The sequence below is a fragment of the Lissotriton helveticus genome, chromosome 3_2, assembly GCF_964261635.1.
Source record: "Lissotriton helveticus chromosome 3_2, aLisHel1.1, whole genome shotgun sequence".
Taxonomy (NCBI): domain Eukaryota; kingdom Metazoa; phylum Chordata; class Amphibia; order Caudata; family Salamandridae; genus Lissotriton; species Lissotriton helveticus.
The window spans coordinates 387,069,607-387,088,159 of NC_136062.1; the positions used below are offsets into that span (position 1 = coordinate 387,069,607).

The 18,553-nt window shown below is 42.8% G+C and overlaps 1 protein-coding gene across 2 annotated transcripts in view; it reads left to right on the forward strand.

Moving 5' to 3' along the window:
• ANO1 (anoctamin 1) overlaps nt 1-18,553 on the forward strand; it is a 780,986-nt gene that overhangs the window by 379,671 nt on the left and 382,762 nt on the right. For both annotated transcript variants that reach the window (XM_078684271.1, XM_078684272.1), the window contains exon 3: nt 2,065-2,400. In XM_078684271.1, the coding sequence (XP_078540397.1) occupies nt 2,065-2,400 (336 nt within the window). The remainder of the gene's footprint in view (nt 1-2,064; nt 2,401-18,553) is intronic.

An 18,553-nucleotide genomic window follows, 5' to 3' on the forward strand; every position in this document is an offset into this window, starting at 1 on the left:
TGGTCTCCCCTGAACTAGAAACAAGCATCCTGGGACAGGTTATAATACTAGTACCTCAACAACTATATTTATTTGTGGTTTTACCGGTTGGGTTAACGTTATTTGTGGTTTTACCGAAGAGATGACGTTGCCAGTCTGGTTTTGTTTTAAAACGCTATGCGTTCTAAAGGCATGCGTTGTAAAAACCGCATTGTAAAGGCATGCGTGGTAAAAGCATGCATTGTAATGTCATACATCCGTGGCTATCTTTAAAAGGGTATGAAATGAACTTCTATTATTTGTTCTATGGGCCCGATTTACTGTAGTGTAAGTGTACTCTTTTTCGGTATTCACAAACTACAATCTAGTAATAACTTTGGGACAGGAAAAACACCACAGTCAGGATGGAGAACTCGGCTGATAAAAAGATAGGCCCTGATCTTAGTTATCTTTTTATGTGTAGTCGTGGTTACCATTAAATTGTAGTTTGTGAATACTGAAAAAGAGTAAACTTACACAAATATGTAAGTCTACTTTTGTGATTCAGGCCCTAATTGGGTTAGCTATGTTTGTGTTAAACAGGAACCAGTGCACACACCTGTCTTTGCTAGTGTACACATCTTGGAGTATTAAAAGCGCTTTATCGATTCAGCGCGCAAAGGGGGGAGTATGTTCTAGTTAATAATTATTGTGGTGATGGTATGTAATCCACACCACATTTATTTATGTCTGTGACCTGAAAGAGTGCTGTACTCAACTGTACGTAAGATGGCATTGTGTGAAGTTGTATCTGTATCTGTTGTTATGGTGGAAGAATAGTGACAACCCTGTCAGGGTTGACAACTGTTGGTGTTCTTTCTCCTTGGTGGGATTTGTAAACCCTGTCTATGCTGTAGAACAGAAAAACATCCGAGACTCATGTTCACAGCACAGAGCCCCACCCCCATAGGACTTTATTGCGTCATCATGTCCCATCAGTATCAGAATGTTAGCAGTCGTTGGAGGCATTCGCGGTTTGAAACATTCGTTTTTACTTCAAAGGTTTGCCGGAAAAGTCGGAATTATAATGCATAATTATAAATATAGCGTGACGTGCAGTTTATGTTTTTTCAGCCAAAATCAAACATTGCTCAAATATGTTTATTAATTAAAAGTAACAGAAAGCAGGTGCTCCTTGCAGAATACATGCCTGGCAAGCCTTGCACTTCGCAAGCCTCGTGTAGCTTACAAAAAGTTATAGAAACAGGGTAGCTGTAGAGTCCGCAACCTCGCCCCCCCCCCCCCGGGGGGGAGAGAGAGTGAGAGAGAGAGCTCCTGAATAGAGTGCGAGCATGACAGCGCAGGTTGGAGAGCATGGCTGTCATCCTGGCAGCACAGGCATGCAGCACCTGGGTGAACCCAATTATTTGTAAAACAGACTATCCGCGTGGGTGGAATTCAGGGGCATATTAGCAAGGGCATTATCACTGCTTAAGCGGGACTTTTTCCCGGTGAAGCGGCGATATTTTTATCACCCTATCAGCAAGCTTAGCGACAGATTTTAAGCGATTGCGACTGGTTAGGGGCCAGCATTGCATGTCAGTGATATTTATCGCTAATGACATGCAAAGTGGGCGTACCCAACCTGTTAGCGACTGAAAGCAGTCGCTAACACAGCTATCGCCTTTCAACAATACCCGTGACGCAATAAAAAAACGCACGCTAATCGCGAGTAGCGCCGGCATTTTACACCTGGTAAAAATCTGACTTAGCCATATTAGTCAATGGGAGGTGGATTCTACGGCTAAGTCCCACCTAGTGAGATTTTCCTTAGCGATGGGATTTTTTTTGCTGGAGATCTAACGTTAAACATGGGTTTCACCGCTATCGCTGGATTTTATATCGCATTGAAGATAAACGTTGGTAATACTGCGTTATCTCCACGATAAAATCCAGCTATAGGAGGCGATAAATGTTTTTGCGCTAAGCAAGGTTTGTTGCTAATAGGCCCCTTACAACGGTAAGGTGAGACGGTTGGTGGCAGCAGTGTCTGACAAGCAGAATGGTGCACAGAAGGTTAACTGGTTTCTTTTTCTCTCACTGCAGCTGTTGAACTCGCTCTCCAAGGACCAGGACTCTGACTGCAAGTATGGACTCTACTTCCGGGATGGCAAGAGGAAGGTGGACTATATCTTGGCCTACCACTTCAAGAAGTCCTCGGGCAGCAGGACCCCGAGCCGGCGCTTCCAGGTCAACGACTCCCTGGCCGGGTCACGGAGCAACAACAAGCACGACCACCCACTGCCCGGCAAGGCCGGAGACCCTGAGGTGGCCAACGCTGACCACCACGTGGACTACTTCGAAGACGACAAGAGGTTCCGGAGGGAAGAGTTTGAGGGAAACCTGCTGGAGGCCGGCATGGAGCTGGAGAAAGACGAGGAAGTAAGTATGCCTTGGTTTTATATATGGATATATACATTATAAATGGTTTCAGATTTATTTTAAAATCAGAATATCACTTAACAATTTTTGACGAAATTAACTGTATTAGTAGACGAAAACAAAACACGGATGAGCAATTAACGTTTCTAATATTTTTTTTGATTTTTTCTGAAAGCACTCTCTATGACGTTATTCACATGGTTAGCCATGGGCTTTTAATTTTGCTAGAATAATATGTGCATTATACTTATATGAACTTTCAGCCAGTCACCTTGTCCCATAGTTATGTCACTACCTTTTTTCCTATACAAAGTACAACATAGCAGGGGTAGTGAGTCCCCCCACTAACTTCATTGTGGGTGACTGCATTGTATTATTTCACAACGACCACATCCACACACAAGTTAGTACCCTTCAGTGTAGCTTCTCTGCCAGTGTGTGCTTTTTAAATATTCTTGTTTTTAGTCAGTTTTTTTTTTTTTTAGATTGAGGGTGCATCAGTTTCCCTAACAAAAAGGTTTTTTAAAAACAATGACCTAACAAACCACACATTGCCCAAGCCAAAAAAGGCTGACAGACAAAGCAAGAACTATTCTCTTTGCCAATGCGTGTTTAATTATTGCGCTGTGAGAAGCAGAAATGTGTACTCTTTTATTCTCCAATAACTGCCAATATTTAAAAAGTAGTGCGTACTTTGGAAAATCCAAAGCGGTATTATGCTTAATACAATTCCTGAATAATTGAACATATTAATGTATTCTTACACAGAGGTGTAATAGGTCAGGGGTTATCTAGGTGCTGTGAAGTACATGGACTATTGTCCAACTGTACCCCTTGAGATACATAAGCCCGTCAGAACTTGAATATATTACTAGTTGCTATCGCACAGATATCTGCAGCAGGGGAATAGCACTCTGTGCTTTCTACTTGCCTAAAATATCACCTTGTTCACTACCCAGCGTTAATTTGGGGGGCACACGTGACTATTTAGCCTATTGTGTAGCTCTCTGTGTTTTCCTCAAAATAGGGGTGACCAACCTGTGTCCAGGAAGATGGATTTCGTCCCAGATTCCAGGGATATTTACTGAAGATATATTTGCAAAATAATATTATTGCAGTTTTTCATTCAGTGGTTCATAATGCTCTTCCTCTGTTTCTAAGCACTGTAAATGAAAGTTGTACAAGCGTAGTGTGAATTTATTTAACCAAAGCACATTCACCTGGACAGTAGTGATCCTAGAAATCTGGCAGGGTTCCAGCTCTCCCTGGCGGGTGTGCTTATCTCTTTGATACAAAAAACAATCTTTGCATTCTCTGAGATTGTGCTTAAAGCATTCATGATATTTTCACACTTTGAATAATCACTGGACTGTGGCCCAGCTTCCTTTGTGGCATACTGAGCTAGGGTTGTAACACAGGCCCAGTGGCGCAAAGGGGGCATCAGTTCTCTGTTGGGGGGGGTCACTGAGACCACATTCTGCAAGTGGGGGGGGGTGCATCATTTTGAGTTTCAGCACTGTATTAAGATGCTCTTAGACGGGAGAGCATGCCAGTTAGTTTCAAGTTTATTTTATTCACTTTACAGCCTGATTCATCAAAGACACGTTTTGCGAGTCTATAATAGCGATTCATAAGGAATCGCTATTACAGACTCACAAAATGGGATTCATGTAGGAATTGCAAAAAGAATTGCGATTCCTACACATTCCTTATTTGCGATTAGCAAATTGCTAATCGCAAATAAGGAATAACTCCCCATTCATTCCTATGGGCCAAAAGGCCCATAGGAATGAATGGGGAGTATTCCTTATTTGCGATTAGCAATTAGCTAATCGCAAATTAGATAGCGATTTAAAGGGTGCCAGGGGTGTCCAAAGGACACCCTGTAGCACCCCTTAAATGCAAATTGAAACAGGTGTTGCGCACACACATGTCCAAAGGACATGTGTGTGTGCAACATGCAACTTAGAAAAATGCTTTTAAAAGCATTTTTCTAAGTTTTCGCTATTTACCACGAGGTTTGACCTCGCGGTAAATAGCGGGCCGAAATTGCGAATTCGCAATTTTTAAATGGATGAAAGATTGCATTTAAGGAATCTCAAATAGAGATTCCTTAAATGTAATTTCTCGCAAAATAGCGAAATCGCTATTACCGATTTTTGCATTTGGGATGATGAATCCCAAATGCAAAAATAGCGCTCGCAAAGGGTCAGATTCTCAGAATCTGGCCCTTTGCGAGCCGATTTCGGCTTGATGAATCAGGCTGATAGTTACTTAAAACCATTGCATTAATAACGCTAAACAATAAAACCTTGAAAACATACGTAATGCAGTGTTACACATATGTCAGAGTAAAATCATTCTCATGTACTATAACGGATTCAAATTACTAAATAAAACATTGTAATAGCAGCACTCGACATACAACCATAAATGTCAGTATTAAAACATATTTTGCGCTTTCCGCAAGTACAAGTCTTTCTTGCAGCCAAAGTACCAAATGAGAAAGTGCATGAAATATTAAATGAGTGCTTTGAGGTGGCAAGAGTTCGTCAGCAATAAGTGCTGTGTGTCAGCGATGGCCTGTGTAGGGCGTTTCACCGGGCGGTGACGTGGGGTGGGGGAGGGGCTGTGGGGGGGGTGTAAAATACGGGAAGCGGATGATTATAGGTAAGTAACGTAAAAAATAAATAAAACAAATTTCGTTGCGCGCACTGCAATGCCAAATGCGATGCAACAAAATTAGTTTTATTTATTTTTTACATTACTTATCTGTAATCGTTTGTTTCCCATATTTTACATCCCCCCACCCTGCCTTTCCCGCGCCCCACGTCACCGCCCAGTGGAACGCCCTACACGGGCCGTCGCTGCTTATTGTGTTCTTTAGCATTTTTCCGCACACCAGTGGAAGACATTTTACCAATCGCAGTTCAGCTGTGAGTTGTCGGGAGTAAAGCAGATACCTCACATGCTGCGGCTTGCAATAGCAATCAAAAATTAAATCTCTGTGGTTTAATTATCAAGGGTCTCGTTGAAACCCTCTGCTGAGCACAGCATACTGAATGTAGTCTTGTAATGCGCGGACTTAGCCCAAGGGCATCAAGGCGCTAGTGCGGAACAACCGGACACAGGCAAAATAGGGGCTAGCTTACGCAAAGGTGTCAGGAAAAGGCAGGTTTTTAAGGCCTTGAATTGATTGTAGTCTTGTAAAGCGCGGACTTAGACCAAGGACTTCACATAAGCGCTGAAGTTTACAATGAACAAGCATTTAGTCGATTGCTCATTGTATTTGCCAAATTCAGAATTCGTTTCTACTACACCAACATTCATTTTGTGTTTGCCCCTTTTCAATTCTATATCCTGCATATTGATTTACTACTGGCCTCCGTAGCAGGATATTTCCATCTTTTCCAAGGGGGAAACATCGTTTACAATGCACGCTTGCCATTGCAATGAATGTTTTACAACGCGGAATCCACTACAACGTATGTCATTACATTGCATAATACACTACAATGCATTCCCCAAAGTAACGCCAGACGGAGTTAGAATAGTAATTGCGTTGTAATGGATTATGAATTGTAATGACATGTGTTGTAACAACATACGTTGTAATGGATTTTGCGATTTAAAAAAATGTGTTGTAATGACACGTGTTGCAACGTGTGCGTTGTTAAGTGTCATATTCTTTCCAAGGTGAGAATTTACAGTTTAAAAGGAAAGTACCCACTTAAAGACAGATACATTTGTTGGTGTTCCTTGTAAGTATTCATGGCATTCCTGGCATGAAACAGACACTTCTCACTCTTGGGTGAAGATGTGCTCATGTGTATGTGTAATTAAATATTTTTATAAATGTAACATCACAGTATGTGTAGCACTTGTAAACAAGCATTGAAAATGCAATAGGTCTCATCTTTGATTAAGTAAAAACCATTTGCTTTGCTAATGGTATTGTATAGCACAGCAAATGGCTTTAACTTAATGAAAGATGATACTTAATGTTAGTCAGTATCAGCAGTGTCAGTCAGTAAGTGTCAGTCAGTGTCAGTCATGTCAGTGTCAGTCAGTCAGTGTCAGTCATGTCAGTGGCAGTCAGTTTAAGTCAGTCAGTGTCAGTCAGTGTCAGTCAATCAGCTCTGCTGACCTGGTCCTCTGGCTCTACAACGGCTCTGCTGACCTGTTTCTCTGGCTCTAAAGCAGCTCTGCTGATCTGCTTCTTAGGCTCCAGAGCAGCTCTGCTTCCCTGGTACTCTGGCTCTAGAGCAGCTCTGCTGACCTGGTTCTCTGGCTCTACAGCAGCTCTGCTGACCTGGTTCTCTGGCTCTAAAGCAGCACTGCTGACCTGGTTCTCTGGTTCTAAAGCAGCTCTGCTGACCTGGTACTCTGGCTCTACAGGCTCTGACCATTCTGTAGTCCAACCCCGCCTCACACGAAATATACGCGTCAGCTCATCATAATGCGCAAATGAATGCATGAATAGATTGCTTTAAAAAGCTAAACACCAGAGAGATAAGGTGCGTTGATGATGCATCAGAATTCCGCAATTTGCGAGGGTGGGGAGCTGAAGCAGGAGAGGCTGTCAGCGGCCATTACAAGTGTGTGGACGGCACTGCAAATTAGAAAAAAAAGTGCTTTGAGTCCTTTAAAGGAAAGAGTGTAAATCCCCCTGTAAACGAACCAATCCCAGTGGGCGTGCCTAAAAGGAGATAGGGTGCCAACAGGGATGATTGGCATGCCTTCAGTGCAATCATTGCACTGCTTTAGGCATAATTCTTGACAGCAAAGGACGCGCACGAATGAAAGCTAAAGGCAGAGCTGGGAGGAGGCTTCTTGAATCGTATCGATTCCAAGAGGTTTCGTATGACGAGAGCAGCGCATGCGCTGCTGACGTCAGGCCGAGACCAAATAAGTTCCTATTTTATACCTAAGTAGAATTAACACATCACACAAATTTGTGATTGAACCTCTTGATACTACTCATTGCTTCAGACGTAGAACTCATATGTTTCGTGCCAAGTTTATATCTTTGTACCGTTTTTCATACAGAAGCATCCCCTGCTAGGTTCCCCACCACGAAAGGGCTGAAAGATATACCCCATGATTAGGACCCAGCATCCTGTGGAAGCTGAATCCTCTAGCCCTAGATAAAGGTTGTATTAGGATTAACATCTTGCATTCTTCTGAAGACTTTTTGACTCAGCCTTCAAGCTGTGACCTAAAGACATGGGTCCCACTGAATGGACGGTGTCTGAGAAGACTCTTCTGGGAATTGATCCAGCTATGTTTCTTTTCTGCCACTGCAGGTCCAGAAGCAGCAGCCGCTGCGCAAAACCTGTAGAAGGATATGCCAGATAAAAATTTGACCTGTCCTTCCGTTTTGACCAATCTAGGAGTATAGCCTAACCCACAGCTCGACTACTATGCGGCATAGCACTGATAGACAAATTGGCTGCAGTCCTTTTAATTAAACCCTCCACCTCCTTGTCAACTGTGTCTGCTGCACAGCTGCTTCAGAGATGATGGTCCCAAGGGTTGGCAGTTCCTCCATACAGGAATACACCTCAACCACTGCAGGGAAATCCTCCTGGAAGTGAACAATTTGAGGCTGACGAGTCAAAAATCTAGGGAGACTTGATTGTTAAATGTCTTTCCATTATCCAACTAGCAAATTTCTGACAAACAGCCTTATGTGAAGGCAAAAATTACAGCTCCTTCCTCTATTGTAGAAAGAAATCCTCCTCATTATCCAATATATATTAGAGCATAATTCCTGAATAAAGCATGTATGATCCGTATCCTGCTTGCTGTATTGCTGGTAAGTAGAAATGTCTTGCCTTTGCCTTGTTGCAGGCGGAGCAGCTTCTCTGTTTTAAAAGGTGTATTCTACTGTCTGTGCGATATAGTCCTGCAAGCAGTCACTGGAGGGTCTCTGCTCATGCCCAGAGGCATGGGGCGCTTCCTCTCCTGTAGATGCAGTCTCTATATTGTTATGCTATTGGAAGCATGCTTATGAGGCTACATTGTTTACACACTGACTTAGGTCTGCTATGAAACAGGATATCACTTCCCAGTTCTCCCCTTCCATAGCAACCAAACAAATCTAGCAGGACTGCCGCCATGATAAAGACAGGCACAGAGGTCCTGCAGAGCTGTCCTGTCTTACCCAGCCCTCCTAGATGGGTAGAAAGGGGCAGCAGGTCTAGCAAAGATGAAAGATTAATTGCAAAAATAAAAACCCAGTTCTACACTGACCACACTCAGGTCTGCAGAGGAAGGTGTTGCTACAGGACTATCTGCTACTGAAAAGATGGAGTCATGAGAATGGGAAGGAGGACTACAAACATTCAACGTAAACAGTTGTGTTAACAAATACAAACAAAGACTTGCTGGATAGTTAGTAGGTGATCTGTCCTACTGTGTGAAACAACAGAGGAAAAACAGGAAGAGAAATGGGTTAGTTCATCATTTATTTCAATACGATAGGGAAGCGTTAAATAGGATTCCCTGCCCTGTAAATTTCATGTTGGGGGGGTCTCCTTCCTTTCATTAATATGTGTCAGTTCTGTACATGTTTGAGGCAGAGGACGGTATTGTATAGACTGGGACGAAGAGGATGAACTTGAAGGTAATGTGATGTGGTCAAATCACTCCAACCGCACACCTCACGTTGTGCTTTCAACAGCCATCAGCCTGTAGAATACCAAGCTCAGTTGAACCTTGGTTGTAGGCTACTGTAGTTTTTCTCAACATGTTGCATGTAGGAAATAGCATGAGGAGCTTTTATATCTACGTACTTTTGTAAGGCGGGTGCCTGCGCTGTTAAAACATCGGCACACCCATTCTGACACATTGGTTCTGTAATAAGACGCCAGCTGTTGTTTTGCAATCTATGCAAGATTCCTGTAATGTACTTTAGTGTGTTTACCTAGTGTTTATAGAAACGTAATATGCCCAGAGGCAAATTTACTCACATCTTTTAGCTTCAGATATTGTGCAGTTGTCTGAAGCCAGACATTTATCAAAGCAAAGGATTTTAATAACAAAAAACGGAAAAGATGAAGTTCCTCATAACTTATAAACATGGGCTAGGTAAATGGGTATTTTCTACCGCTAATAGAGGGACATAACACACATGTTTCTGTTGTATTCACCCCAGGGCTCTCAGCTACTGTCCCCCACAGCTGGGTCTTAGGGAAGTCACTGGTGTTTCTCCCTAGAACACTGCCCAGATCTATACTAACAGAAAGCCAGCCTAACTCGAAGTAGCTACACTCTTCATTGCTGTCTCCATAGTGTTCCTATTCAAGTGGTTGCGCCCAACCTGACAGTACCAATTGTATTGTATTGTATGGCACATTTATAGAGCGCAACTGTCACCCTACGGGTATCCTGGCGCTGTGATCCTCAATGGCCTGAGCACGATATTATAGTGGCAGCTGTAATTACAATGTCCTTGGGAAAAGATGAGTTTTTTGTCCCTTTTTAAAAGAGGATCAGTCACCCATGCTTCTAAGAGACAATGGCAGTGCGTTCCACAGCCTTGATGCCGTATAGCTGAAAGAACGACCACCCATTCGCATCCTCAGGATCTTAGGAACTACCACCAGGTAGGCTGAGGCAGAGCGAAGGGATCTAGTGGGGGTGTACCAGGAGAACAGCTCCTGCAGGGAGATCGGCCCCTGGCCGTGGAGGACCCGAAAGACCAAGCAAAGGGCTTTAAAGTCAACACGTTGGGAGACTGGCAGCCAATGAAGATCCATAAGTGCTGCCGAGGAAGAATCAATGTCGGGTTGTAAAGCACGATGATGACATATGCCACAAATTGAGGGTGAAGACCACTAATTTCAAAGATGTATGTTTGTGATCTAAACATGCCGCTCTAGGAGCTTAGCTATACTGGGGAGTGTTGACTGTACTGTAGGGAGGAAGTATTAGCATGCCGGCTTGCCTCTCTTTCCTATTGTGTATACATAAAAATTAAATCAGCATCTTGTTTGTCCCTACCCATTCTCCAAAATAAAATAAAGACTTTTACTTTAGCAAGTGATTATTGGGCATGCATGTACACTTTGGGTCCATTTAATTTGGTTTTAGTATTGGCTTAATGATTTGATGGAATGATAGATTACAAATGATAATGACTAGACAGACTCATCACATTTGGACTCCGTAGCGCTATACAATATAACATTTGTTACAACTGGGATTATAAAGATTATTAAGATGATCTGGAAAAATGGTCTTTATAAATGATGATGATTCCATCATAATGTGCATCAATCGTGCTTTCAAGAATGTTTGCAGTTTAGTCAACCCTTAGGAAGAAGGAGATTTTGACCAAGATCTTTTGTTCCCCTGCCTGTGCTCTTGCTGCCAGAAAAAAGCACACTTGCTCCCGCCTGGCAGGTGGAAGCAAAAACAGCTACTTTTGCTGGAGGGCGGCAATGCTGGCTCCCGTAGCACCCAGAATTGGTGCCTGCGAGGAGCCAGCTGGGGGGGCAGGGGCCCTAGGGCTCCCCCATTGGCCTCCAACGTAGTTTGGTGGTGCTTTGAGTGGGCACTGGGACACTCACACCCAAGGTTCACGGGAGTCAATTAACCCTTGTGGGGTCAGTGCACCGCTAACCTTTTCTATCAAAAGTAGGCCCAGACTAATGGAGTCCTCTGGGCCCATAGTGGCTAGAGGAGGGGGCTACACATCCCCTCTCCTTTATAAAAAAAAAACCAGAGCCTGGGAAATGGGGTCTCCATTGCCCATACTACTATGGCTCCCCTCCACTTAAAAGATATGTTTTGGCCCCTGGGGATGGTGTCCCTGGGGCCACTCTTGGCTCGGGGAGGTCGGGCCTGCTGCTCTCCTCCCGTTAAGGTCCTGTGAGTGGGATCCATAGGACCCATTGTGGCTCAGGTGGGGGGGGGGGAAGCCATGCACCCCCTCCTCTTTTAAAATATATTTTGGCCCCAGGAATGGAGATTCTGGGGCCACTATTAGCTAAGAAAGGGCAGCCATACTTCTCCTCAATTTAAATTTATTAGATGTGTGTATACATCTATGAATCACTGAGTGGGTTTTTAGATACTTGTATTGCTGTGACAATGGATTTAAATATGATACTCTGTATTTTACAAAGAGTGATGAAAAATTGTAATAGTGTATGAAGAGGTGTATGTGATTGTCACGTGGATGATGTCATCAGTGATGTCATCAGTGATGTCATTTGAGATGTCATCAGTGATGTCACTGACCATGTCATGAATGATCTAATATGTGACATCATCAGCAGTGGATTGCGGGTGCGCGAAATATAGTTAGTACAACTAACTATATAGGAGCAATTTCAATGGTTTTGTATGAGCGAAATGTCCAGCTAACTATAACACCCCTAAAACTTATAGTTTTTTGAGTCAATTTCAAAGGTTTTTTAAAAGCTAATTCGTAACTATATAACTCCTGAAACCTATGTTTTTTCTGTGAATATATATATATATATGGTATTATCTCCTCCATGGTTTAGTCACAGTATTGTGCGCCAAATATTACAATATGCGATATGCAGCATTATTAATATGATTGCATTTTTTTACTGAATTAGCTGTGAAAATTCATTCTAACTTATGTACAGTTTTTTATCGGTTTTATATTGATTAAATTTATTTTTGAGATATGAATATAGATAACATCATAATGTGTATGTGGTTCTAAATGTATTTTACATTTTATATATATGTCCATCAAGAGGATTTTAATTCTGAATTTTTACATTGAATTTTCTAATTCTAATTCAGGATATAAACTGTTTACATTATTCATGTATTTGCACATGTCTAATTGGATAACAGGGATTAGACCATAATTCAAGCTGCCTGATAGTCTGTTCTCCATGTCTTTAAACTTGGAGCAGGAACATGTGATGTTTGCAACCAATCACGGTTAAAATTAGTATGGCACTTGCACTTTAAATTTTGCCTTTCCTCCCCTATGCGTCATGTGACCAAGGCCTCTGGGTAGGCCGAAACGTTATGCTGGGGTGGGCCTTCCATGTAACTAAATAAAAACACTGCTCACCTGCACTTTGGGTCTTCCTCTCTTCTTCTGCGCCGATGGTATCCGTCACGAGGGCTCCTGGTGAGAGAATGCTGAGATTGTTTTTATATATATATATATATATATATATATATATTCCTCACAAAGTGCCCACGAGCTTAGAGAAGCACTCACGGTTTACCTCCCATCCGGGACTATGACTTAGCCTGCTTCGCTTTTCGTTTGCTGAGCCTGACGCGTTTCGAGGTGAGAACCTCCTTCTCAAAGGCTGCTTGATGCGCTGAAAGAAGGCGCGAGGAATGCTTGATTAATTGCAATGTTTTTATTGGCTACTGGCTTCTTTGTTAGCCCACTGATTATGATGATGCCAAGTTGCATTCTGGGACAGTTAGTTCCTCAAACATGTCGTTATTCCCCTGAGTGGGTCCCAAGCGCCTATTTTCAATATTGCGCATAATGTTTACCATCCTTTAGTAGGAGTGAAGCCGGTTGAGTCTTTGGTTCGCCGTGCTGATCGATTGCGGGAACAGTTCCGACATCTCAGCCTCTCCTTGGTTACAAGATGGTGCTCCTCTCCCGGCAGGGCGGCCGGGTGCCCTGCCGTGAGGAGTGGCACCATCTTTGAAAAGACGAGGAGGCTGCAAGCTCGTGACTGTCCTCGGGCGCAATATGCAGCACTGGCAACCAGGTGATGTACTTGCCTACGGAGGTCTGGGGCCCACTTAGGGTAAATAAAAATAACAGTGCATTTTAAAGTACATTGGACTTACTCAAAGTTGAATGCCGGTTTCTTTTGGACTCTAATTCCCAGCATGCACTCTAACGAAAATGCACTCAGCAGGAAATAAAATGTGCGTGCAGAAACTTCCGGTGTCCTTATTCTGCAAATATGACCTTTGAAAAAGAGATCAAGTCTCGAAACGCGTCAGGTCTGATGAATTACCCAGAGCAATGAAAGCAAGATACCTGAAAGAAATAACCGGAGGGTTTGTTGTCAGCAGTGTGCACTCCTAAGCTCGTGGGCACTTTGGGATGAAATGTTAACACGGCCGCCCTGCCGTGAGGAGTGGCACCATCTTTGAAAAGACGAGGAGGCTGCAAGCTCGTGACTGTCCTCGGGCGCAATATGCAGCACTGGCAACCAGGTGATGTACTTGCCTACGGAGGTCTGGGGCCCACTTAGGGTAAATAAAAATAACAGTGCATTTTAAAGTACATTGGACTTACTCAAAGTTGAATGCCGGTTTCTTTTGGACTCTAATTCCCAGCATGCACTCTAACGAAAATGCACTCAGCAGGAAATAAAATGTGCGTGCAGAAACTTCCGGTGTCCTTATTCTGCAAATATGACCTTTGAAAAAGAGATCAAGTCTCGAAACGCGTCAGGTCTGATGAATTACCCAGAGCAATGAAAGCAAGATACCTGAAAGAAATAACCGGAGGGTTTGTTGTCAGCAGTGTGCACTCCTAAGCTCGTGGGCACTTTGGGATGAAATGTTAACACGGCCGCCCTGCCGTGAGGAGTGGCACCATCTTTGAAAAGACGAGGAGGCTGCAAGCTCGTGACTGTCCTCGGGCGCAATATGCAGCACTGGCAACCAGGTGATGTACTTGCCTACGGAGGTCTGGGGCCCACTTAGGGTAAATAAAAATAACAGTGCATTTTAAAGTACATTGGACTTACTCAAAGTTGAATGCCGGTTTCTTTTGGACTCTAATTCCCAGCATGCACTCTAACGAAAATGCACTCAGCAGGAAATAAAATGTGCGTGCAGAAACTTCCGGTGTCCTTATTCTGCAAATATGACCTTTGAAAAAGAGATCAAGTCTCGAAACGCGTCAGGTCTGATGAATTACCCAGAGCAATGAAAGCAAGATACCTGAAAGAAATAACCGGAGGGTTTGTTGTCAGCAGTGTGCACTCCTAAGCTCGTGGGCACTTTGGGATGAAATATATATATATATATATATATATATATATATACTGAGTTAATAGTTTAAGAAGCTGGTGTGCCGCTGTGCTTTTCCTAGTGTAGGGATACATTGCAAGAAGAAGATAGATAGATAGATAGATAGATAGATAGATAGATAGATAGATAGATAGATAGATAGATAGATAGATATTTTTCTATATCCGATTGGCAGTCGCCACAGTATAGTAATAGTACAGTAGCACTTTCCATTAAATCTTTTTTTGATATGACTACAACTTTGAATATCATAGACAGATCTGCATGCAATTGAGCAGATGATTGTTGCAATCAGCTAAGAATCAATACCAAAGATGTGTGCACTGCCTTGCGGGGAAAAAAGGGGGAAGGGGCGATCAATAAAGATGTGTTTTCCGTTCATGCTTACACTTAAAAGCTTTTATGTGACTACAGCAAAACACACTAAACAGGTAAATGCCAAACTTGATATGAAGGTTCATGCAAAAAGCCTGCTTTTGTCAGTTTGGTGTAACTGTATTTCCATTCGGAGTTTTTGAAAAGGTACCATTAAAAAAGGAATTGGGTGGGCTTGTAAGGGTTAACACTTTTATACGTATTGGCTAGTGTAGTTTGGAAGAGATTCCCAGACTGCTTGATCGTCCACAAGAAAAAAACTACTCTTGTGGTTGCTATTACAGGACAAAGGGTACATTACCCACGCCCAAAAAAGAAGACCAAAGAAGGGAGTAGGGTATGCAAACTCTGGGCCCCGGACCATATAGGAGGAACCCTCAAAGAGACACCTCCCCTTAACAGTAAAACAAAAAAGTATGTGGGTGTAGTGTAGTTTTCGAGTGTGTGGACGCCACAGAGCTAAAATGGTAGCATTAGTCTGTGGTCTCTACGGCTATGTCATAGACCCAATGCGTTGTACTTGTGTACATGAAAAAAACCCTAAGTGAATGCAGTATCCACATTCCATAATTAGGGTTTATGTAGAAAGTACTCAACTTTGTTTCTAGTGTAAAAAGTCCACATACCCACTTGCAAGACCGTGGAGCCAACATGCCTAGCATTGAGTGCTGTACTTCATGTGATGTCCACTGATCTCCTCAGACTATTTTATTTTAAAGAACATTTCTGATATGCTAATAGATTGCCAACTCAGACACCTTGCTCAAGGAGAAAAGGTGTCTCTTGTTCAGCAACAAGACGCAGTAGCACTATTTGCCGAGAAGCAGTAGACCAGATAGTGTGTCCATGTACAATGCTTTGGAGGCTCTACAGAGAAGCGGACTGCTGTGTGGGAATCTTTTGCTCACCCTGGGAGAAAATAAATGAGTGCATACAGAGTTTTATGTAAGCTATGCTCTTTTGCTTTGCTGTGCTTTTTGGCTCCTGCTCTGTGTATTCACAATATGTAGCTTTTCATGGGCTTAAAAGTGAAGTCTGCCAGTCCTGGAGGATTTATATCAAAACCTCTTGTTTGTGTGACATTAGTTTATCAAAATGTCCTATGTGTACTCATTAGCCCTGGCATATTTTGGCATGGTTTTCCCCTTCTTTTTGCTACTTGCCTCCTGTTTTTGATAGTGTGCTGAACTTCGTTTTTGCTGGTTTTAGGACACACAGGCACTTTACTAATGGCGATTAGTGCTAAAGTGCAAGTGTCTGTGTCTGAAATGCATTGAGATTTGGTTCCTCCATGATTGTCATATTTGATATACTAATAGGTCCACGGTACAATGCACTGTATCTTCCTAGGGCCTGTAAATCAAATGCTACTAGTGGACCTGCAACACTGATTGTGCCACCCCCATCAGTAGCCCTGAAAAAACTACAGAGGCTGTGTGCGCAGTTTTAAGCTGCCATGTCTACCTGGATTACATGTAAGGCACTCCTAAGAAAGGCCGTAGGTAGACCCTGGGCAGGGTGGAGTGCATTTAAAAGATACGACATGGGCTTTTAAGTTTTACATGTCCTCGTAGTGAAAACTACTAAAGTTGTTTTTCACTACAACAAGACCTATCTCTCCCATAGGTTAGCACTGTACCTGCCTTGTAACATGTTACAAGTATATCTTCTAATTGGGAGCTGATAGAAATTTTGAGTTCGGTGTCTCTAAATCACAATAAAAAAATGCATCTATTATTGAAGTTGGTTTTTAAAATGCAGGTCTGAAAATGGCACTTTTAGAAAGTTGACATTTACTTACTTTAACCATTCTGTGCCTCTGCCTGTCCCTACGATATACATCTGGGTTGGAAGACAGTTGGGCTTTATGAACTCTGCAAATCCTGATAGCCCATCACTGGGCTGATGGGTCTTCCTGAGCTAGAGTGATTTATTTATTAATATGAAGAGTTTTATAAAGCGCGAACATGACCCAAAAAAGGGTATCAGAGTGCTGTACACAGGAGGGTACAAGGCAAGAGTTTTAAAACAAGGGTGCAGTACAAAATAGGTCACACAAATTACCTAAAAAGTTACAGCAGGTAATACATTAAAAAAAAACAGTGAAGAGAAAAACATAATAAATTTAGAGTGATCGGAAAAAAGATTGCCAAGCTGACGATGGAAGTAGATTAGAGATGGCATCAGGGCAATTGCAGTATATGGCCGTTCAGTATTAGCCACTTGACATGTTTTTTGAAAGAAGTAGTCCATAGGTTGGATCTGATCTTGCAGGAAGAGCATTCCAAATTCTAGGAGTAAGATCAGAGAAGGCATGGATGTAGGTTATTTTCTTATTGAATTTGGGTGGTTTTAAAAGTAGAGTATTGGTGCTTCTTAAGTTCCGACTTGAGTCAGTTAGCTCACGTTTTTGTGATATGTAGACCCCTGTGTTGTAGTGAATAGCTTTGTGCAAATCCTTGCTTCAATGGATAGCCAGTTAAGCTGAATTAAGTCCGGGTTTATATGGTTATGTTTTCTGGCCGACGCATTAAGGGTGGCTTTAAGCGGAACCAGGCTCGCTTTAGCGAGGCCTGCAAGGGTCAACAATCCATATTCCAAGCGTGCGATAATTAGGGATTGGACAGCTATCTGAATGTCCTCAGGAGGCAAGAATGGCTTGATTTTCCTTAGGGTGTTGAGTTGCTGATTGGTACCCCAAATAGTGGCACTAATGTGGTCTTGGATGTTTAGGTATTTGTCCAGGGTGATGCCTAAAAATCTAGCAGAGTCAACAACATGCAGGGTGCAGTTGAGTGCAGAGAGTTGTTTGATCCAGTCTTGGGTAGGAGCCAAGTGGTTACGCGGGGAAATCAGAAGGAATTCTGTTTTAAGGGAGTTTAGCAACAGATGATTGTGTGTTGCGTGTTACAAAGCGCATCACTAAGATTTTTTATATATTCAGGAGTAGAGATCTTCAGATAAAGTTGTGTATCATCAGCAAACATATGGTATTAAATACAGGCAATGCCCCTTCCCATTTTATCCAGTCTATCATATCTGATGATGTCATAATCAGGAGGGATTGAGATGTCGAGTATAGGGGAGGAGGAGTCATTGTGCCAAGTTTCAATAAGGCTCATGATGTCCAACTGTTGTGAGATGATTAGTGCAGAGATATCAGCAGCGTGTTTCATAGCTTATCTGCAGTTGAGCAGCATCAATTTGATGTGCGAAAAGGTAGTGACATTTTCTGGGTGAACCGTGGTGATCGTGGCTAGTGATGAGAGGAGTTGGCACGCAGATGAACGGGCTGTGTCTGTCCCCACACAAAGAGCTGCATACCCCCCTGTAGTGTGCAAGGAGCCAGGAGCCAGGGTTAGGAAGGGCAGGGTCTTGTGCACTGCAAAGACAAAAATGGTTATACGTACTGGACCCCTGAAACTATTCAATCAGAAAACTTCTGTAATGAGGACATTCTTTAAGGAAGAAGAGCTATTGTACTCCCAGATTGACTGCCACTCTGCTGCTTACTTTGCTGTGATGGCCTGCTAACTGCTGCTTCTTGCCTGGGAATGAGAGGACTGTACTTTACTCTCTGTATCCTGCTTTCTAAAGGGCTTAAATTGAGCTTGTCTACTGATGGAATTCTCAGGGCCATCAAAGACTTTACCTGCAGCACCTGGACTTCTCTGCTGGAAGTCCTACACTGCCATGTGGTGCCAAACCCAGTCCCTTGGCCCTTGGAAGTGAGTTTGCTGTGCTAAACAAGAGGAAACCA